The 24126-nt window shown below is 39.7% G+C and overlaps 1 protein-coding gene and 1 non-coding gene across 2 annotated transcripts; one reads left to right on the forward strand and one right to left on the reverse strand.

The window, feature by feature from the left end:
- The first annotated feature begins 20271 nt into the window (after positions 1 to 20271).
- On the forward strand, positions 20272 to 22374 carry LOC137710010 (uncharacterized). Its single transcript, XM_068448977.1, has 3 exons — positions 20272 to 20666; positions 20832 to 20961; positions 21334 to 22374. Exons 1-3 carry the CDS (start codon positions 20272 to 20274, stop codon positions 22372 to 22374), a joined length of 1566 nt encoding a protein of 521 aa, XP_068305078.1.
- Positions 20665 to 20771, reverse strand: LOC137711777 (small nucleolar RNA R71). Its single transcript, XR_011065123.1, has one exon. It is a non-coding gene; the product is annotated as a small nucleolar RNA R71 (small nucleolar RNA).
- Positions 22375 to 24126: the final 1752 nt, after the last annotated feature.

The raw sequence follows: 24126 nt of genomic DNA on the forward strand, positions 1-24126 counted from the left end.
TGCATGTGCGTTAATGGTGGTTTTGCATGTGAATTGATGGATTGTTTTTGATGGAATGGATGGTTCTTTGCATGGCTATAAGGGAGAGAATAAGAGAGAATGGGCTAGGCCCTTTGTTTTATGTCCAAAGTGAATACAAGGCCTTCAAATTCGTCCATCCTCTTGGCTCCATGGATAAGCTATCCAATCCATGCCCAAAAATGCTCCAAATGGCCTCAAAATGCACTTTCTTGCTCCCTAGGCCCTTAGAACCTGAAAACACACAAAAGAAGCATAAAGGACTAAAATAACGAGAGAAACATAACGTAAATGCACGAGAACAAGCCATTTAAGTCGCATGAATATGCTCCTATCAAGAAGGGAAATGGAATGCACGGCACAAGGTATGAACATGCATGTGAATGCATGTTTTGATGTTTTAGAAGTGCATAATCTGATTTGGAACCAAATGGGAGTGCACGGGCAGGTTGTGGACATGCATGTGATTGCATGTTTTTGCCTTGTTTAGAACCACCCAAAGTGACTCCAATGCATCACTTTCTGTTTAGAACCATCCAATGTGGTCGAATTACACACTTGGCTGCACACTAACACAAAACAATGTAAAACGCAACTAGTTTAATCCAAAACATCACAAAGACACCAAATAAGGGAGATATAGATGCATGCAAAATGTGACTTATTAGATATGCACTCGATTTTCACTCAGAATTTCTAACTACACACCCTAATCTAGTCATATGTGAGAAGATTGATGTAACATGAAAACGAACACTCACATATAAGTATCACAAAGAACGCAATTTCTGGAGTTAATAAGCATGTTTAGATATGATCTCATGAATGGAATGCTACTACTTAGACGCGAGAACCAGTGACACCATAAGCTCATACCAAGTTCAAACTCCACAAATTGAAATACACAACACTCAAGATAGAAGTCAAGGGTTGTAACGGGGCTTGGGGTATGTGGATAACAAAGAAGGGATATGGAAAACAAAGGTTCTTAAAGAAATAGTGAGCAAAGCATTTGAATCAACTTAGAATTCACTTTTGAATGAAAACTCAACTTTTGAACAAAAAGGGAGAATTTAGACAATTTACGCCCAGAATTGGTGTTTTGGAACCTTTCTTCAATCACTTATTCTTTTCTCTTTTTTTTTTTTTTTTTTTTTTTTTTTTTTTTTCTTTTCTTTTTCTTTTCTTTTGAATCTCAAAACATAAACACTTAAACATTCTCTCCCCCACACTTATTTTCTTTCATAATGTAACTCAAAAGGAATTCAATTAAGTCATGCTCACTATCTTTTAAGAACAAGGGTGGGGATTGTCCTAAACTAGGCTAGGTGAGGAAAAAGTGGGTTAACAAAGAACATGGGCTAACACGGCTCAACGGGGGTACAACTTACAACATATACGAAATATGGGAAGTGAGGCTATTTGGCTATGGTGGCAACTACACAACTTCATCTTGAATATGTGTTATGCAAATCAATAACATGCTTTGAATGAAATGGGCATGAGTTCTAGCATTTGGAACTATATGATGAAACGCCTTCTAAGTAGTAACCAAGCAAAGAATAATGAGATCATGCAACGACTTTAGAAAACAAGAAATCACAGATTATACTCTCCAAAGAACGTTATAGGCTCAAGTCTCTCAGGGTTGTAGCGTTTGTTTGAGTTCCTTCCTTCAAGCATGTTACAAAAACGATTTTTTTTTTTTTTATGATTGCATGTGAAGTCATACATTATAACCATAACTAAGCATATACCAAGATTAAATCAAACTTTTCTCTATGTTTATAACTCTTTCTAACCGTCATGCAATTATAAACCAAATCCTTATCATTGTGTTGGAAGGTACCCTAAGACACAAACTCACAAAAACGACTCAAAACACTCTTTTTAGGCTTTTCAAAACAATTTTTCAAATTTTTATGTGCTTTTCGGAGTTATAAAAACAAAACATACTAAAACACTCTAAAACAACTTAAAAACACCTTAAAACAGCAAGGAACAACATTTGAAGTTATGGGTGATAAAATCCCACGAATTTGCATTAACAACATTAGTTACCCCCCCACACTTAAATCAAACATTGTCCTCAATGTTTTAAGCATAGATTCACACAAAACATAAGTAAACACACAAACAACAACTAAACATACTAAACATGGCAGAATGTAATTAACAAAGAGAAGAGTTTAGGGACGCAAATCTGGTTATGGAGTGTAAATTCCCTCTTCTCTTTGTTGATTGCATTGAGGCTTGATCTTGATGATTCCACAGGCTTACTCTCGAACTGGTTTCCGCCCATCATTGATTTTCCTTTGTGCTACTGGGCTGGAGGATTCTTTTGGTCTTCCCCGAAGGTCTGACCTTACCCCTTTGGTCTGTTTCTTTGTTCAATCTTTCCAATTCGTATTGAAAAGGGTTGGAGGATAACTCAGCCTATGTTTGTCTCCACATGCTTCAATGTATCATTTTCACTTGCCTTACTCGCTCCCCTTTGCAGAAGTGGTCCCTTCTCCGGAAGTGTATCAACCGTTGAAGATGACTACTCGAGAGCAACGCTAGGTAAGCAATCAGGAATAGATCCCAGGCAGTTGGCTCCAGATCGGAAGACTGACTCCAAGTGCCGGCTGATTGCTTCTTTTACTTTGCCATGTGAGTAAGAACAAGGACAAAGAAAAAGACAGGGAAAGAGCATGATATGAGATACTTTTGCTTTTGACCTTGATGATATGAGATACCTTTGCTTTTGAAGAAGCGGTGAATGAATCAGCACATGTATTTGTTGTGCTGTTTCCTTCTGGGTCATATGTACTCCAGGCATCTGGTATCATCTTTGGGGAAGAAGAAAGAATTGAGTATTTCGAAAGGCTTTGCTGGGAGTGCGCCCTCAGAGGTGAGGGAGAGTTGGGCATTCTCTTCAGGTTTGCCTTGCCATAAAAGACGAAGGTCAACATATATAGAGAAAATATCAAGTGGTGGTACTGTGTTTTTACCCTTGTCGACAAATGTCTCTTCGATATCTGAACGACGCCTCTTCGATTTCTGAGCAGGCGCCCCTTCGATTTCTGAACGACGCCCCTTTGCTTTCTGAACGACACGTAGTAGTGCGGATGCGGCTCCTTTTGACAAAGCTGCACGCGTTTTCTGAAAAGCAGAGAAAGCGTCGCCGAACTTTGCGCTTGTCGGCTAAAGAGGTGTAGTTGCGATGATGGCCTCCACGTGTTTTCAGCTTTGTCAGATATCTTTTGACAAAGTTGAACGCGTCTTCTGAAAAGCCGAGAAAGCGTCGCCTAAATTACGCCGGAAAATCTGGCTCTTTGAATCGGTGGACGCATCGCCTTGGCTTTTTATAGAGCTATCAATCACCCCAACACACACACTCTGAAGAATTCCCATTCTTGAACATCGTCTCCGGCCCTTTGAAATTTTTACTCCATCCCTCCTCTTTGAACACTTTTGAAAAAATGGCAAACTCATCGAACCTTAGCTTGGAATTGAGCCTTAGCAGTGATACGGGCGCGCCGCGTCAAGGTAACATATGGCGCCCTTCTTTCTTATCTTCTAACGGTCTTCTTACAGGTGAAGACTCCGTGATGCAGGACGCCACAACAGCTACAATAGTAGCTAGGAACCTCCTCACTCCAAAAGATAGTAGGCTGCTGTCAGGACGGTCCGATGAGTTGGCCGTTCAAGAGTCCCTCGCACTTAGTGTTCAGTGTGCGAGTTCTGTGTCCAACATGGGCCAACGCCTGCTTGCCCGCTCCCGTCAGGTGGAATCATTGATGGCAGAGGTGGAAAGTCTCAAGCAGGAGATCCAGCAGCTGAAGTATGAGAATAGAAGTTTGCACGTGCTTGCAAACAACTATTCGACGGGCATGAAGAGGAAGCTTGATGAGCTGCAAGAGTCTGAAGGTCGGATTCACAGTGACCATCAAAGGTTTTCGTCTTTCCTCCAGAGGCACCTTTTTCCTGGCTCATCCAGCGCTTGGCCAAGTATTGAGGCCTGGAATGCTCTATCTTCGATGCCTCCCGCTCCGATGCCTTCTGCTCCTACGCCTTCCGCTCCGATGCCTTCTGTTCCTACGCCTTCCGCTTCAAGAGTAAAGCCACGTAGTGGGGCCTCAAGCAAACAACCTTTGTGAAGCACCATCTTTCTTTGTTTAGCAGTGCCTATCAATAAATCAAACATTTTCTCAATGTTACAATCATAGACTCACACAATTAATAAACAAACAAACGATAACAACTAAACAACCTAACAAGGCAGAAACGAAATAGCAACAAAGAGAAGAGTTTTTTAGGAATCTGGATTTGGAGTGCTTTCTAAGTCTTCCTTTGTTGAATGCATGGGTTGCCTCCCAAGTAGCGCTTTCTTTTACGTCTTGCAGCCGGACGGTACCTCCGTTTAAGCTTGACTAGGTTCCAAGGCATGGAGGGGTACCTCCTCCACGACATGCTCCTCAAACATCTCGTAATAGGGCTTCAATCGATGCCCATTCACTTTGAATTCTTGCTGCGTCCTTGAACTTTTGATTTGCACTGCACCATGAGGGAAAACATTAGTAACAACAAACGGGCCAATCCATTTAGAACGCAACTTACCAGGAAACAAACGTAGGCGAGAGTTGAAAAGTAACATTTTCTGCCCAACTGTGAAGGTCTTGGTTCGAATCATTTTATCATGGAATGCTTTGGTCTTGGCTTTGTACATCCGGGCATTCTCATAGGCTTCATTCCGAATCTCCTCAAGTTCATTCAATTGGAGCTTCCTATGAACTCCCGCTGCATCTATGTCCATGTTGAAAGTCTTCACGGCCCAATGTGCCTTGTGCTCTAACTCTACGGGCAAATGACATGGCTTACCATAGACGAGCCAAAAAGGTGACATCCCAATGGGTGTTTTGTATGCCGTACGATATGCCCACAGTGCATCATCTAAACGTAAGCTCCAATCCCTCCTTGTTGGTCCAACGGTCTTCTCCAAAATTTGTTTGATTTCTCGGTTAGACACCTCGGCTTGGCCATTTGTTTGAGGATGGTAAGGTGTGGAGACCTTATGGTTGACATGGTACTTTCTTAGCAACGCCTCAGTGGTCCGATTGCAAAAGTGAGACCCTCCATCACTTATGATTACTCTCGGCATTCCAAACCTAGCAAAAATGTTAGTTTTCACGAAATCTGCAACCACCTTAGAATCGTTAGTACGGGTGGCTTTTGCTTCCACCCATTTAGAAACATAATCAACGGCTAGCAAGATATAAGTGAAACCATAAGATGGAGGGAAAGGGCCCATGAAATCAATGCCCCAAACATCAAAAATTTCAACATTAAAGACAGGGGTTTGCGGCATTTGGTCCTTGGTACCTATGTTACCCATTCGTTGGCAATGATCACAAGACATACAAAAGGTTCTAGCATCCCTAAATATAGTCGGCCAATAAAAACCACACTCTAGAACCTTGAGGGCAGTGCGTTGTGTGCCAAAATGACCACCACATGCATATGTGTGACAAAAGCTTAGAATTGAGTGAAATTCAGAATCATGCACACATCTACGTACAATTTGATCTGAGCAATACTTCCACAAATAAGGGTCATCCCAAACATAGAAACGTGCATCATTTTTAAGCTTATCATGTTGGTGCTTGTTTAGTTCATTTGGAATTTGTTTAGCCACCAAGTAATTCACTAAATCTGCATACCATGGTTCACTTACCTCAATGGATAGCAGCTGCTCATCGGGAAAAGTTTCAGGGATAGGTACGGCATGTTCATGCTCCTCGTGGATCATTCGGCTTAAATGGTCAGCCACTACATTCTCGCTTCCTTTCTTATCCCGGATTTCAATATCAAATTCTTGAAGAAGAAGAATCCAACGGATAAGCCTCGGCTTTGCTTCCTTTTTCGTGAGCAAGTACCTCAAAGCTGCATGATCAGAATAAACGATTACTTTAGTACCAATTAAATATGAACGGAATTTCTCTAAAGCAAAAACCACAGCTAGAAGTTCTTTTTCCGTCGTGGAGTAGTTCAATTGGGCATCATTGAGAGTCCGAGAGGCATAGTATATGACATGCGGCCGCTTGTCTCTTCTTTGTCCTAGAACAGCTCCTAATGCATAGTCGGATGCATCGCACATGAGCTCAAACGGAAGGCTCCAATCTGGAGGTACAATAATGGGGGCCGAGACTAGCTTCTCCTTGAGTTGGTTAAATGTCGAATTACACTTTTCATCAAACTTGAATGGCACATCTTTTTGAAGCAATCGGCAAAGAGGGTTGGACATCTTGGAGAAGTCCTTGATAAAACGCTTATAGAACCCTGCATGGCCAAGAAACGAACGTACCTCTCTAACCGAAGTAGGAGAGGGTAAGTGACGTACAAGGTCTATTTTCGATTTATCTACTTCAATTCCTTTTTCTGAAACAATATGTCCTAAAACTATACCTTGTTTCACCATAAAGTGACATTTCTCCCAATTCAAGACAAGGTTAGTTTCAACACATCGTTTCAAAATTAAGGTCAGATTATCCAAGCAATTATCAAATGAACTCCCAAATACACTGAAATCATCCATGAAAACCTCAATGATCTTTTCAACAAAATCGGAAAATATACTTACCATACACCTTTGGAAAGTGGCCGGTGCGTTGCATAAGCCAAATGGCATGCGACGATAAGCAAATGTTCCAAAGGGACATGTGAATGTGGTCTTCTCTTGATCATCCGGGGCTATCACAATTTGGTTATATCCAGAGTATCCATCAAGAAAACAGTAAAAAGCATGACCGGCTAACCTTTCGAGCATCTGGTCGATGAATGGCAAAGGAAAGTGATCTTTCCTAGTCATGGCATTTAGCTTCCGATAATCGATACATACTCGCCATCCAGTCTGAATGCGTGTAGGCACGAGCTCATTCTCATCATTCTTGATAACAGTTACTCCGGACTTCTTGGGAACGACTTGAACTGGAGAGACCCAACGGCTATCGGAGATAGGGTAGATCACTCCGCAATCCAAAAGCTTGATTATTTCCTTCTTCACCACTTCCATCATCGGAGGGTTGAGACGGCGTTGAGCCTCTCGGGATGGCTTAGTCCCCTCCTCAAGAAGTATACGGTGCATGCATGTGGTAGGGCTTATTCCTTTAATGTCGGCCAAAGTCCATCCTATGGCCGTTTTGTGCTCTCGAAGCACCCTCACAAGCTTCTCCTCCTCCATTGCCGTGACACTTGATGAAATGATGACGGGCAATGTTTCACCTTCTCCCAAAAACACATACTTCAAATGGTCTGGCAACGGCTTAAGTTCAAGCGATGGTGCCTGAACAACAGAAGGTAGCATCTTAGTGGAAACTGAATTTGAAAGTGAGAGTGGAACCTTACCATATTGTTGTGGCAATGACTCAAGGGCTGCCACAACCTCAATTATTTCTTCACTAGAACCCATTGCAAAGAATTCCTCCTCTTTGCCGTGGCCTTGCATTGGCCCAAATCCTTCATTTTTGCGCTCTATGGCCTTAGTGATGGTTGTTTCCAGGGCGTCCTCGTTCAATTCTTCAAGGTATATCTGTGCCAAAGAATCGATAACATCAATGGAAAAACAAGAATGGTCATCAACGGGATATCTCATAGTTTCAGAAATATTAAAATCAATCACTTCCCCATCGAATTCCATTGTCAAGGTGCCTTTGTACACATCAATCTTCGTTCGGGCCGTCTTCATGAATGGCCTACCAAGGAGAATCGGCAAAGATGTAGAATGGGCTGAATCCTCCATGTCTAGGACGTAGAAATCAGCCGGAAAAATTAAATGGTTCACCTGCACAAGCACATCTTCCAAAACTCCTTTTGGATACGCGTTAGAACGATCGGCCAATTGTATAATTACACCATCTTGTTTTAATTCACCCAAATTCATAGATGCATAAATAGAATAAGGCATGACATTTATGGATGCACCTAAATCAAGCATGGCATGTTCAAAACGATTATGTCCAATCACACAAGGAATCGTGAAACTACCGGGGTCTTTGCACTTGGTAGGCAGTTTACGTTGCAAAACAGCGGACACATTCTCGCTTACCTTCACTACCTCTTTGTTTGCCCTTCTTCTCTTTGTATTGCATAGGTCCTTGAGGAATTTAGCATACTTTGGAACCTGTTTGATTGCATCGAGAAGCGGTATGTTCACTTGCACCTTCCGGAACGTTTCAAGAATGTCCTTCTCGCTTTCTTCCTTTTTTTCTTGCATGAACCTGCGAGGAAAAGGTACATTGGGCAGATTAGGACGTGAAGTACATGAATTTGAACTTAAATTACCTGATTTGGCCGAGTTAGGGTGATTGGGGGCCTGCGGCATTGGGTTTTTCACCCTTACCGTGGGTGAGCTAGACACTTCCTCAGGTTGTGTCGTCTCTTCATCTACTTTCTGGGCAGATTTGGGATTGTTTGGCTCGGTCCCAACTTCTTTTCCACCCCTTAGGGTGATGGCCTTGGCGGATTCGAATCCTCCCTTTGGATTGACTGTGGTTGAGCTAGGAAGCTTTCCTTGCTCTCTAATCTGTCCAAGGAACTCAGAAATCTGCCCTATTTGTTTCTTCATATCCATCATCTCCTTCTCGTTATTTGCTATCCGGTTGTTTTGATTTTGCAATCCCTGCGAAATAGAGGTTAGTAATTGCATAGCTTGATCACTTTCCAAGGACGTACCTGAATGAGATGATGCCGAAGGTTGTTGGGGTTGTTGGGGTGCATACGGCTTTGAATAAAAACCAGGGGGGCTTGGCCTAAATCCTCCTTGTTGGGCAGCTTGTTGTGGCTCCCTCCATTTGAAGTTTGGATGGTCCCTCCATCCGACATTGTAAGTGTTCGAGTATGGATTGTTTTGATTTTGTCCTTGGAAACCAATTGCATTGGCAGATTCCCACCCACCATTCTCGATTAGTTGAGGGCACTTGTCGGATGGATGCCCTTGAATTGAGCACACGCCACAAACTTGGTGTTCTTGTGCTTTTGGACCAATCACAACCTGAGAAACAAGAGAATTAAGATTAGCAAGTTGTGATTGAATTTCAGAAATAGCACTCACCTCATTTACACTTTGTTGCCGTGGGGCTTCCCTTTGGCCCACTCCTTCATATTGTTGAGCGTTGAGCGCTCGGTTGGCTATGAGAATCTTGGCATCCCTTGGTGTTTTGTCCACCAATGCTCCTCCCGCTGATGCATCAAGCATTTGACGTTCGATAGGAAGGAGGCCCTCATAGAAATATTGAAGGAGAAGTTCCTCCTTCATTTGATGTTGAGGACATGAAGCTACAAGGCCCTTGAAGCGCTCATAATAAGCCGGGAATGTCTCACCATGATTCTGTTGAATACCATTAATTTTCTTCCGTAGGAGAATCACTCTCGAAGTAGGGAAGAATTTCTCCAAGAAAGCACGCTTCATACTCTCCCACGAAGTCACAGTTCCCGGGGCTAGTTCGTAGAGCCAATCTTTGGCCTTGTCCATAAGTGAAAATGGAAAGGCCTTCATCTTCAATATACTCCCATCCACAGTGATGGGGGTCATGCTCGAACAAACCACCTCGAACTCCTTCAAGTGTTTGTTGGGGTCTTCCATAGACAAGCCATGGAACTTCGGAATATGGTGTAACAAACTGGATTTGAGTTCAAATTCATCGGTCTTGCCTTGGGCAGCCGCGGGGTATTGAATGCAAAGAGGGGCTGCATTGGCCAAACCCGAGGCCGAAAGCTCCTTGATGGTTCTATTATCTGCTGCCATGGCTTGTTCTTCTTCAAAAATCTGATCCGTGGGCTTTTCTTCTACACCTACTTCGTCTTCTTCAAGCCCAGGTTGTGGTGGAGGTTGTGGTGGCTCTTGTTGACTCCTCGTTCTCCTCAAAGTGCGTTCAAAATCACCGTCAAAGTCGGAGATGTTCTCTATAATAGGCCGAGAGCTACGAGTCATACACAGTACCTAAAAAAAACAAGGAAACAAACAAACTAAGAATCTGAAATAAGAATGCACGAAAAACAAAATATAAAAATAAAGACAAAGGATTAGCAAAGTTGCTAATCCCCGGCAACGGCGCCAAAATTTGATGCGATATTTATACGCACACAAACTAAACCCTATTTGTGACAATTGTAGTAATGATGTAAGTAGGGATCGTTCTAACCGGGGATTAACTAGGGATGCTAAATACTTGACTCAAATAAATAAAACTAACTTTTAAAACACTAAGACAAACTAAAAGAATCAAAACAAGTTTAAAAGACTCCAAATACTCAAAAACATAAAATAAGACAAATCAAATGAATAAGACTTAACAAAATAAGGGGGGTGATTGTGGTTGGACGAGATTAAATTAAATGGACAAATTGTAATTAAAGGCAAAACGTAAATATGAATGTGATGAAAATATGGATGATGGAATAGCCAAGGGGTTCTTCTCCACACATGTTACACTTGCATACAATATTGATTCTCAGTTGGTCTTTCGATAAGTTGTGAAACTCAATGCTCCAAGTTAATTAGGTCCGCTTAGATTAACTTTCAGATTTCCCTAAATTCGTTGGATTGAATGGAATACGCATTACAACCAAATTATTCTTAATCAAAGTCCCTAACTATGGAATACGCATGATAGAGACATTCAACAAAGATCATTAAGTTCAATGAAAATTATAAGTGTTGACGAGGCATTCGTTACTATGGAATACGCATGAAACTTATGCCAAGAATTCGTTTAACGCGATTGTTTATAAGCAACCTCCACTACTTGTGAATATAAGTTCATAACGATTAGGTGAAACTCACTTATATTCTAGCGTCATATTCATGCATGAAAATTAAGCTTGCAATCTCAATGAACATACATAAATAAATTATCAATCAAACAGTTAAACGAATTGAATCCACAACTTATGAAATTCCAACCAAAAGTAATCAATTCATATTGCAAATATAAACATAGTTTCGAATCACCCCCTAGCTAAAGGGGGTTTAGTTCCTCATAACTTTGAAATCAAAGAAACCCCTAAACATTCCAACAACTCAAACTTGAATTGTATGAACGTTTAGGCACTCTTCTCTTCCATTCTCATACGTACAAAACAAAGAGAATTAAATTTAAACTTTGAAATCAAAGAAACACCTAAAAATTCCAACAACTCAAACTTGAATTGTATGAACGTTTAGGCACTCTTTTCTTCCTCGTTGTTGTAGCACAAGGTCTAAGTAAGCTTTGGGGATTATGTGAAGTGTTTTGGAGGGATGGGAAGTGGTTGGATAGTGGCTGCAATGGAGGAGAAAAACTGCACAGAAATGGAAGGGGATTTGCGGCACAAGGGTTGTGTTTGTGTTGTGTGAAGTGTATGAAATGAGATGAATCCCTTGTGGCTAGGTTGCATGCTTATTTATAGGTAAATGAGAGGGAACATGACAGCTTGGAATAGGTGGAAATGTGGCTGCAAGTTTGGTGAATGATTATGAGTGAATGCATGTGAATGTGGCTAGGTTGGAAAGCTGGAATTTCTGGAATTGTAATGTACCCCACGGCATTGATTGTGTTTGAGTGTTTGTGGCTGCAATGTTTGTTGGTTAAAGATGCATGTGGATGTATTATACAATGGGAAAGTATGTGATTGACAATTAGGGTGAATGGTGGCTGCAATGATGAAGTGTGATGGCTGAAAATGCAAGGGAAGTGCACGGCATTGATTAGTTTTAGGTGCATGTGGCTGCAATGTTTGTTTGATGATGATGCATGTGATGGGTGGGAACAAAGGGGGAAACATGGCACAAGGGTGCTTGAGTGAATGATTGAATGTGCATGTGGATTAAAGAATGAGTGGTGGTGTAATGATGAAGTGAATGCATGTGTTGATGACTAGGTTAGTGGGTGGAAATCTGAAAATGGCATAAGGGAATGGGAGCTAATAAATAATGCATGTAGGGTTAGGAAATAAAATCATAACTTAAAGGGGGATGATTAAAGGGTGTTGAAAGGTTTTGCATGGCTTTGAATTGATTGTGGATTGGGCTAGAGTTTAAGTACATGAAATGGACCCAAATTGCTCCTCCTTGCATGGCAAGGAATGGTGTTTGTGTTAAGCCCATGGCAAGGTGTTATGTGATTGGGTTAGGGCCATTGTTTTGTGTCTTCAAGTGCATACAAGGCCTTCAAATTCGTCCATCCTCTTGGCTCCATGGATAAGCTATCCAATCCATGCCCAAAAATGCTCCAAATGGCCTCAAAATGCACTTTCTTGCTCCCTAGGCCCTTAGAACCTGAAAACACACAAAAGAAGCATAAAGGACTAAAATAACGAGAGAAACATAACGTAAATGCACGAGAACAAGCCATTTAAGTCGCATGAATATACTCCTATCATGTTGTTCCACTTAAACAGAAAAAGATGAAGGGCAGGAAGAACAGATGTTACACACCTCACAGTGCTCACACAGTTCAGAACTTGAATACACTATGCTGACTGCACAAAAACGAAATTTACATGCCACCAATTGTGTGGCCAACAACAGCAATGACATAATTCGAAGCCTAAATTGCAGAAGAAAATAAATCAACTAAAAACGTTGTAAAAAGTATATATGTCTATAATTTAACTTCAACCGCAAGGAAATGACAGTGCCAAGTAACAGAGACAAATCTCATCCATGCATAACATAATATGTACTGGGAACTAAGAAATGACCCTGTTCTTGGAGGGGTTAAAGAGTCAAATAGAATATTGGAGGGGTTAAAGAGTCAGTATGCAGTTCTCGGACTATTGGCAAACGACTCCCTTGCGTGTATGGTGGTGTATATAGAAGGGAAGAAACAACAAACGTTTCGAGAATAGCACCTGCAGTTAGGAAGATCAATATGCAGAACAATGCTGTCATTTCAATGTAATGTTGAGTTCATAAAGCTACAATGGATGCTATGATTCCTTATCATCGAATGTACGAATGATGCTAAGTCTGCGTGACTCATGAAGAACTAGGAACTACAAGATAAGAAAAGCAAGACAAGGGATAAATCCGAACGATATTAACAAGCAATTAGCTGGAGCATTTTAAAGCATATGGCAAACTACAAAGTCTAAACAATCCAAGCCCAAGTAACATTTGAATAAATCAATCTAAACCATAACAACGGGATTATCAGTCGAAGACAGTACAAACAGAAAAATGTGTCTTCAGAAACAATGCAAATGAAATGTATTCAACAGCCAATAGTATCGTGCAGTTTTTCCACTAGGAGCCGGTTATCCCGCAGAAAGATAAAGAAATAAGACCAAAAGATAAAGAAATTACTCGTAAGTAAAAGACGAATGAGTTGTTCAAAGTTCGTATTGACAGTGGAGTCCTAATGAGTTATTCACCGAACATTTTCTATACATGTTGCTTGCTAACTCGTATGCGTATTCTTTTGGCAGACTTACTAATCTGCTGAGAAGACGAACATTTTCCTACTTTATCGAAGCAACATTATCGCATCATGTTTTCGAAAAACCCAAAAAAATCCCATTCGAATTAAAATCTCGAATTTGTTTAGAACCCAGATCATATATCAGATTTACACATCAAATTCGAAGCCAGATCACATTTCAGATTTACACATCAAATTCGAAGCCACGTCAATTTGTTCAAGTGCAGAGGTCTAGGATTCAAAATTTCTCAAACCCAAAACAACAAAATCAAATAAAGCTCAGTAATATCACGATCTGCAAAACAAATGACGAAATAAATCGAAGATTCGAAGTTTACCAGACAGCTCGGAGCAGATGAGGGCGAGCAGATGCAGATGAGGGAAGACGTAGAGATGAGGGTGAGGAAGACGACGATGAGCGACGGCAAGACGACGATGAGGGAAGACGACGATGAGCGAGGGCAGGGAGGACGAGCAGGAACCTCGTGATTTTCTCAGTTTCTCTGGGCTTACGAGTCCGCCCAATTTCGGGGATCCTGGGTAAGACCTCGTAAGGAGGTGTTTAATCCGAGCGAATCCCACCTAATCTCATTAAACTAAATCCTGCAGCAGACCAAACAAGGGACTATAGTCCAGTCCAGTCCAGTCCTCCTTAATCCTATCAAACAAACGGGCCCTTAGGGTGGTATTTTGATGTTTGCAAAGAAGAGGTGGTGTATGTACGGTGATGAACAACCCGTACTCCCACGCATTGCAAGGTGATGCATCGATACATTTCAGTCCAATTTAGCTTCTATTTACTTGTATTTCATCCATGATCAATTTTCCAAGTTTACATCAAGCCTTAAGTAGTCCCAAAAAAAAAAAAAAAAAAGTAGTGTTATTTGGTGTCTGCTTTGATTTTATGTTTTAGGTCGTGTGGTTCAGGATTCATAGGAGTATAGTTGAATTTTGTGTTCCTCATAGTCCTTCTCTGTCACTACTGTAAAGTTTTTTCCTGTCCTTTCGCCGAAATTGAGTGTTTGACGTTCGGTTTGTTGTGTATCTTTACGAGTTAATGTTGATTAGTGTCTTAGGCCTCCATGATATTGTTTGTTCAAAAGAAAAAAAGAAAAAAAAAAACCAAAAACAAAAAGAAACAAAATTGATGACCTAGGCGATATTTTAGCTCCACTCGGACGCCAATTTCACTTCTTTCCTTCAATTACAAGGTTCGATTTGTTGTGTATGTGACTGATTAATGTTGATTAGGGTGTAATTCAGTGATCAAAAAGGTTCGATTCGTGTTCTAATTCAACTGATGACAGCTCCTATTAATTAGGGTTGGGCATCAAACCGACTCAACTGACCAAACTAGTTTATCCGAACTATTTTGGTTGGTTCGGTTCGGTTTTCAGCAAGAAGAAAAGTTAGATAATTGAAAAGTTGAACCAAACCGATTTATTTTGGTTTGGTTACTTTTGAAACCAATCAAAATGAAACTGAATCGACTATAGATTTTTTTATTAATAATTATATTGTTGCAGTCATATTTGGAATATGACTGTGATTGTGTAAATCCTAAAGTATCTAGGGATATCTTTTATATTCCTCTTAGTAATCTTTAGGTAAGGATTTTACCTATCATACTATTATACTATTATAAATAACGACATAATGGGATGATACAACACACACCACACAACAAATCTCTCTCTTCTCTCTCTCACTATCGCTGGCCTCCCTCTCTCTATTCCCCTAGAATAGCTCAATTTAAATAGGCTTGTAACACATTATCAACATGCTCTTGCCAGAAACTAAGGAACTGAAGGATCATAGGAGGAGGCTCTCTTCTACCAAATTCAAAGGCTTTTATTTGTTTTCTACCAATCAGGTACGCTTAAAATAAAGAAAGATATTTGAAACGTCCACGAAGCATGAAAACATTCCCTATGATGCATGAACCCCTCTATGTTTATATTTCCCTTCCGATATATATATATATATATATATATATATATATATTGTATATGTTTCATATATTTGTCAATATATATATATATATATGTTTTATGTATATATATATATATATATATTGTATATGTTTCATATATCTATCAATATATATATATATATGTTTTATGCATTACACAATTATATTACTATGGGGAATTTTTGAGTCAAAGCTAAATAAATTAAAAGCAATTTGGGTTTTTCAAACCCTAGAAAATTCGAAAAACAAAAACAAAATTGGGATATTTTTTTGCAGCACCGTGACACCATGTTGGACCACCACGCTGGCCTGGAGCCTAGCCACGTGGGGAAACGATGTCGTATTGACACCTGGACAAGGCACACAGCCCTTTGGGCTCACTGCCTTATTGGAAACCAACCAGGCTTCAGCCTGGGTTGCATAACCTACGGGGCTGAAGCCCCGATCCAACCCGAGTCCATAACCCATAAGCCTTTGGCTTGTTGGGCTTGTTGGGCTTGTTACCGCCCTGACACCTATGTACCTTAGCCAGCCCTACAGGCTGGGCTTGTCCCATGGTCCAAAGACCTGGCCCCAACTTTGGTTGGGCCTTGCGTGTGCTGACCCACAAGCCAACTTCAGCTAGGCTTGCTCCCACGCACCCTTTGGCCTAAAAACGCCAGCAACTTGCTGCTGGGCCACCCAGTCCCTCGGCCTATGGCCTACAACCACATGTGGGCTGCTTAGCAGCCAAACTCGAGGCCCAAAAGCCTCTAGGGCTTTGCTCTACTCACGACACCCAAGCTTAAATGCTATTAGGCTATGGTTTTTCGAATCCAATGCTAATTTTTGGCATTTTAAATAATTTTAATCTGAATGTTATTATTATTTTTGCTTCCACGATCGACCCCGTTTGGTCCCAATCTATTGAATTAATTAAAAACAACCTACAGTCCATTAATCTGATAATTAATCCAAAATTATTAACCCGAATATCACTTTTGGACATTATCGATTCAATAATTTATTTGTATACTTTGAACCGTTGACATCTTTTCGTAGTCCCAAAGCTCTCACCCTTGAGTTCTTGAAGAAACTCAAATCCATTACACTTCATTCAGCATATTGCATTATGTGTTTCTTCCAGGAACCTCTCCTTTATGAACTAATCATTCATAAAACTAAATTGAACCTGTAGTTTCATATTTAGTGCCTTTGAAACCTGAAGTTTGCATTCAAAATTTACCACATGAAACCTGCAGCTTTCATGCATAAATTAAACCAATACATGTCCATAGAACCTGAATATTCTACGATGTATGTCTATGGATTACTATATGACTAACCATGTTTTGTTGTACCCTCCGTTTTAAGGATATGTTGAACTTGAACAAGCTCGATTTCACCACTTTGGAAGTATCTGGAAGAAACTACCTGAAGTGGATTCAAGACGTGAAGCTTCATCTTACTGCAAAGGGTATTAGAGCAGCCATCGAGGCACCTACCGATGACAAACCTGTCGACGAAGCTCAGAAAGCTACTGCAATGATCTTCATTTGAAGACACATCCTTGATGCTTTACAAACCAAGTGCCTCGCTAAGGAGGACCCACACACCCTCTGGCTTTCCCTGGCTGACCGTTTCGATCACTAAAATGGCATCCACTTGCTTGAAGTAAGACACGAGTGGCAGCATCTTTGCTTCCAAGACTTTAAGTCAGTGAATAAATACAACTCTGAAGTTTGTAGAATCCGATCACTTTTGAAGTTCTATAAAGTGGAACTAATCGAATCAGATCTCCTTGAGAAGACCTATTCAACCTTCCATGCCACCAATATTGTCTTGCAGCAACAATATAGGGCACATAAATTGATCAAATTTTCGGATTTGACCTCTGTTTTACTTCTCGCTGAAAACAGAACCAGCTTTTGATGAAGAATCATCAAGCTCGACCCACTGGCTCGAACGTCGCACCTGAAGTGCATGTAACCAATTTTAGGAGCCATAAATGACGCAAGAATTGTCGTGGCCGTGGAAATGGGTGGCAAGCCCAACCACGGGCCTAAGGTCAACAAAATCAAGGGCCACCCAAGGGAGGAAATTTGACCTCGAAGTGCCAACCCCTTGCACCTAAGGTCCCAAACTTCAAGAACAAGCGAAAAACTACCATTCAATCGGCTTCCACTAAAATGGACATGTGCTACCACTGTGGATCAAAGGATCATTGGTCACGCGTATGCCGAGCTACCCCCGAGGCTATTGCCAAGTATCATTCCTGTCGTGAGTCTAACTTTGCGCATGTGGATCATCCCGAAGATGTTACTACATCCATGGAGATATCAAATTTTCAGGAGGCATCAACTCCTATAGACGAATAAAGTTTAGACATGTTTTTAGGGCGTTTTACCTCTAATGGCCGAACCCCCTAATAGGTGCATTATTTATCATGTTTTCATATCATTTATCCCTATGTTTTGTTAAGGAATTAGTCTTAAAAGAGCCTTATTACTTTCCTTTTCTCTGTTTCAGCCAATCTGCGCACTTAGAACGTTTTTGGCGATAATTCAACTTTCCGGAGAAGTTTTGATGCAAGGCCAATTGGAGAAGGAAGCTAAGAGGCAGAAGATCTTTGTGTCCAAATTTTGTAATTTTTCATGGAGCCAAACGTTCCAGTTTTACTAATCAATCTCGCAAAAGTAACTTTCCCGTCAGATCTGCGCAGCTGGAGGTGAATGAAGATTTGGAGGCTTTCCCGATTTTTCCTAGAGGTGTGCGATATATGCTTGGAAAGATAAGAGATAAAGCTACATTTTTCATATTTTTACAGAATTTTTCAGAAGATAAATCGACCCCAAATCTGGCGTGCAAGACAGATGCCGTGTTTCCCAAGTCAAGAAGGACTCTTTAGGATTATTTAGGAGTTTGTGTCATTAATTATTTAGGAGTTTGTTATCTTTTAGGATAGCTTTTATCAGAATTTTTAGGATTTTATTAGAATAAATAGAGTGTCATAGGCTATCTTAAAGGGGGGAACGAACTACACAAGAAATTCATCAAAAGTGAAAGAGGACAATTTAGCATGCTTTTACCATTCCTTTCCGGGTTTTATCTTCCATGACTTCTTTTGTGATTTTTATTATGATTATGTGTAACTAAAATACTTTTCTAAGGTTTATGATGAAGCCATGACATGATTATTTCCGAAGTATCTTGTTGATTATTATTTGATTACATGCCATGTTTAGTTCTTAATCTTTGTGCTTAATCTATTCTAGTTTCGAATGTTCTTGTGACTAGCCATCATTGTTGACTTGTTTCTAGATATTTAGATAAATCTAAGAGAATAACCAATATCAATTAGGTTTATTGGAACTAAGATTAAGAAGAGTGGACAAACTAGTGAGGATGACCAATATCCTTGGTTGACATTATTCTTCAGTGCTTAATGGGTTTTTATGTGTTTAACTGTATGCCTAACCAATAGGATATAGTTATCACGTATAGACACACGAGTTGATGCCTGACCAAGAATTAATTCATATCTTAGAAAGAACAACCTTAAATGTTGGCATGGTAATTGGATAGTAATTGGCTTGAAGAAAAGGGGATACGATTGATATTGGTGGATTCATGACCTTAGGTTTTCATCACATTAATTTCTTTCAAATTTTCATTCGTTGCGTGTTTTCGTTATTCATATTCCTTGTTTAATTTTAAGTTGAAGTTTTTATTATTTTTCACAATCAATTAGTCAATCATTCATTTCCTAGTTTAGTTAAGTTTCACGTAATCAACTGGTTGAATTGGTATTAAAAGCAATCTCTGTGGGATCGACCTCGTATTTACGTTTATTTCTACAACTGATTCATGCACTTGCAAGTTTAATTTGGTTTAAATTAATCTATTATTTGGGTTAGTTTAAATATACATCAAGTTTTTGACGCCGTTGCTGGGGATTGCCCCTTAATCCCAACTCGGCTTGTTGATTACACTTTACTTAATTGATTTTATTTTATTTTATTTACTTTTTTTTTTACCTTTTTTTTTTTTGTTCTTTATCTTGTTTTTATTTTCATATTTAAAAAAAAATTTGCTAAGACCAACTCCAATGGTGGGCTAAAAGCCAAATTACCCCCCAAAATTTTCCCCCAAACACACTCCAACCCAAGGGGAATTTTTGGGCTAAATGTTAAATGCTAAACCAATGCCAAATTCCCCCCAAAATTTAGCCCAAAAATCGGAATGGACTCCATCCAATATTTATCGGAATTTAAATTTTTTTAGATTAAAATGTTTATAAAATTAATTTACAATGGTCTACATATTTTTTTTTTTTAAATTTAATTTTAAAAAACAATAGTCTAAGTTTATTTTTTAATAGTCCCGGGCTAAAATTTTAGGCTAGAACGATTAGAGCAAAAAAGTTATTTCTGGACTAAAAGCTAAATTTTTCGGGCTAAAAAATTTGGTTTTTAGTCCAACCATTGGAGATGATCTAATCGCATAAATCTTTAATTGTCAATTAGACTTTTCCTTGTTTGACTATTAGTGTTTGGTTATCATTGTCCGGTAGATACCTTCTTCTTTTGGCTTTTAGTTTTCCCTTACCACCCCGAGTCTTTTAGTCTTCCAATTGGAATTTTGTTTCCACCATAACCCATCAGCAGATTCTCTGCGTTACATCTGAAAGCGTATTACTGAAATCACTCTTTGGTTCTTCATAGGTGAATGGTCGATACTCGTTCCTCAGAAAGTCAGCTTGTGGAATTCGAACCAGAAATTGAACAAAAGCTCAAGCAAATTCGCAAGGAACAAAGGGAACAAAGAGAAGAGAAGGCTAAGGAGAAGAGCTAACAGGAAGAGATGGCTGCAAACGACAATAACGATGGTGCACCTCGAACCATTCAAGATTTCTCTATGCCGCAATTTTCTTCTCGACAATCATGCATAGTTTATTCTGAACTTGATGCTACTTCTTCTTATGAGATTAAAGATTATGTTATTAACATGTTGCCCAAATTTTCTGGTGATGAGAACCAAGATGCCAGTGAACATGTAGATAACTTTCTGGATATTTGTGGGACACAGAACATTAAAGGCGTCTCCGATGAGTTCATTCGCCTAAAGCTTTTCTCTTTCTCTTTCACGGGTGATGCTAGAACCTGGTTCAAGACTCTGCCAGCGAGATCAATTACCTATTGGACTCAACTTTCTAGTAAGTTCATTCAAAAGTTTTACACTCAGTCTAGAACTCAGAGGTTGAGGGATCACATATTTCACTTTAGGCAGAACAAGGGAGAACCACTTTTTCAAGCATGGCAGAGATTTAAAGCTTTGATAATTAGTTGTCCACACCATCAATTTTTACCATGGCAACTAATTTTATACTTCTACCAACACTTACGTGATGAATGTCGACATAGATTGGATGCTGCCGCTGATGGTAATATACTGGGTAAAGAACCAGAGCAAGCTACTACTATCATTGAGAATGTTGTTGCAAATTCATCTCAATGGGATAGTAGGGAGTTAACCCGAAATTCTGCATATGAAGTAAGTTCATCTATCAAGGAAATTAGATGCAATGGTGACTATGTTATCCAAGAATGCAGAACCGTGTGGGATTTGTGCTACTCAGACCCATCCTACTCATCTTCGTCCTCAAAGTGGTACTTGTCCAGAAGTTGAAGAGGTTAATCAAGTCAACGCGTTTAACCGTCAAAGAAACGACCCCTTCTCAAATACTTATAATCCAGGGTGGAGAGAGCATCCTAATTTAGCTTGGAAGAATAATTTTAACCAAGGATCCAAGCCATGGCAACAAGGAGCCGCACCTATAGACACCAAGAAACCTTCTTGGGAAGAATCGCTCAGATGGTTCAAGTTAATTCTCAAGTTTTGCAAGCTCTCCAATAAGGGCAACAGGCTCTCCAACAAGGGCTGCAAGTAAATAGTCAAGCCATCGGCAAATTGGAAGCAAAAGTCGGTCAAATCGATGCGGCAATGAGTGAAAGAGAACCGGGGCGTTTTCCAAGCCAAACTGATGCTAATCCAAAAGGCAAGGAGCAAGTTAATGCCATTAGAACATTGAGGAGTGGCAAACTTTATGATAGAAGGGAAGAAGTCGTAGAACCAAAGGACCAAGAAGAGAATGCCAACGAAGCAGTTCCACTACCTTCTTCACCACTCGCTGCTCCTACTCCTGCTCCAAAGTTGAAGAATTATGATCCTCCTATGCCTTTCCCGCAGAGATTTCAGAGGCAGAGAAAGGACAAGCATATGTTAGATATATTGGAGAAATTTAAAAAGGTTCAAATCAACATTCCCTTACTCGATGCTGTAGCACAAATTCCATCGTACGCAAAGTTTTTGAAGGGTCTCTGCACAAACAAGAGGAAATTTACAGACCATGAGAAGATTGAGCTTACAAATTGTTGCAGTGAGGTTTTGACCACAAAGATGCCTCCAAAATTACAAGATCTGAGGAGTTTCACTATCCCATGTGTTATTGGTGATTTTAAATTTAATAAAGCTTTCTTAGACCTTGGTTCCAGTATTAATCTCATGCCATTTTCTATTTATAAGCAGCTAGGTATTGGAGAGCTACAAAGAACATCCGTCTCTTTGCAATTGGCTGATCGATCAGTGACTTATCCCAAGGGCCTTGTTGAGGACGTTTTGATCAAAGTAGACCAATTCATCTTTCCAGCAGATTTCCTTGTGCTTGACATGAAGGAAGACCAAAACATTCCTATTTTACTTGGTCATCCTTTCCTTGCAACCGTTGAAGCTTTAATTGATGTCAAAGAAGGCACACTCAAGCTGCGAGTTCAAGGAGAATCCATAGAATTCAAGATGTTTGAAGCACTTAAGTTACCAGTCGACGTAGAAAAGTGCAGCAACATCGAGCTTTTGCTGCCATTGTTAATGCCAACTTCTTGGAGAATGTCTCTACAAATTTGCTGAAGACATGCAGTGAAGAGTTAAATATGGAAGGAGAGGCAGCCATGGACATAATTGCAGCCCTCAATTCGTCCCTCATTCATGCACCAAAGTGGAGGCAAGCATGGGAGCCTCTAGGACCAGCAGCACCTCATTGTCTTGTGTCGACACCACATTTCAAAGCCACAAGGCGGAAGAAAGGGAAAACAAAGAAGATGCATGGAGTGGTTCCTCATTTGAATGATCCGCCATCCTCGTGTTAATTTCAGCATAGTCTAGCTCATGACTATAAAGAAGCGTTTCTTGGGAGGCAACCCAAGCTTTCTAAACTTTTCTTTTATTTTTGTAATTTTTCATTTTTGTTTCTTGTTGTTTGAGTAAGTTTTAATTCCGTTCATGCTCTCAGGCACGGTAGTCTGCAATGATCCAGTTTGGGGGACGTCCAGCATGCGCAGTTTGGGGAGGACTACGTTACAAGGCATGACGTCTCAGGGTCAACATTGCTCATGCATGTTCCATTGAAAAATCCCGGGAAGTTTTCATACCCTATCTTTCAGTGTGTTATTCATTCTGTTTTCTTTGTTTTACTTATTGAGGACAATGTTTGATTCAAGTTTGGGGGAGGATCTCGATCTCTGTTTCTGTGTTCTGTTTTTGTTTAGTGTTCATCATGTCTATGTTTGCGTAAAACTGTATTAACTGGGAAGGAATTTGAACATTTTGTCCGTTTTGAGTTCTTCAGTTTTTTGTCTTCTTTCCATCCATTTAAAGATTTTGAAAATCGGATTTTTCTTTCAAAAGTTATGATCAAATCTCTGTCTGAAGGTCGAAACTGCCTGTGGTACTGTCATATTGCAACTTACTGTTTGTAATTTCTGTTGGCATATGTTTCTTTGTGTTTATTTGTTCTATTTTCCGTTCTTTTATTTAAGTCTTAATGTCATAAAAAAACAATTCATAAAAAAAATTATCAAAAAAAAAAAAGATTTTATTTTTCTTGGGTCGTTTTGTTAGACCTTCCATAAGTCAATGATAATAAGTTGCTTTCTTCTACGTCACTTATTTGAATTTGTTCTTTTTTATGTGAAAATTTAATTGTTTTATATGGTTAATCTGATTCTTACATGATCATTATCAAGTTTATTTTATACCAATAACTAATGTCAATAATCAGCTTCTAACTTAGAGAATTATATGTGGCTTTTAAGTGAAAACTTATTGAACCCTTGTGAGCTTTTGAGCCTCTTGCATATTCTTTCTTGTGAGTTTCATGATTACATTATCATTCACTAGAACTTACTTCAATATCTCTCGAGGCGAAATCCTAAGTCATGCAACACTAGGGAGATGATTAAGGCCATGTTTGGATCGTTTGAGCCGTTCTAACCAACCTTTTATGTTATATTAGAAGTTATGAAATAAAAGCTTGAAATTGTTCCATTCCTACATCATGAGTCCTGGATGCCAATAATAGAAGATCCAAGTTTTAAAGAGGACCAACCAAAGTACATAACGAAGATATCTTGGTATTTCTTAAGTTTTAGTTTTTCCCTATCCTTTCTTCGATAGCTCATACCCTAGCCTAATGTTACAACCCTTGTAAAGACCTTTGATCTTTGGTGTTGCATTGACTTACATTAGTGGAAAGTTGATATGAAGAGCAAGCTTATGGGGTTGTATATTGCTGATCATGATTTGAGTGAAACACTTTGCCCTTTAATGTGTGATTTCTTTGTGAGTGATATTCATGGTAAAGGATTTGAAGTGGAAACTTTG

Source organism: Pyrus communis, chromosome 12 (genome assembly GCF_963583255.1).
Source record: "Pyrus communis chromosome 12, drPyrComm1.1, whole genome shotgun sequence".
NCBI classification, from domain to species: domain Eukaryota; kingdom Viridiplantae; phylum Streptophyta; class Magnoliopsida; order Rosales; family Rosaceae; genus Pyrus; species Pyrus communis.

Coding starts and splice junctions, on each gene's coding strand:
- LOC137710010 (XM_068448977.1), top strand. CDS start 20,272: ATGGCTGCAAACGACAATAACGATGGTGCACCTCGAACCATTCAAGAT. Junction 20,667..20,831: donor ACTCAGTCTAGAACTCAGAG/GTTGAGGGATCA, acceptor ATGTCGACATAG/ATTGGATGCTGCCGCTGATG. Junction 20,962..21,333: donor CCCGAAATTCTGCATATGAA/GTAAGTTCATCT, acceptor TAAGGGCAACAG/GCTCTCCAACAAGGGCTGCA.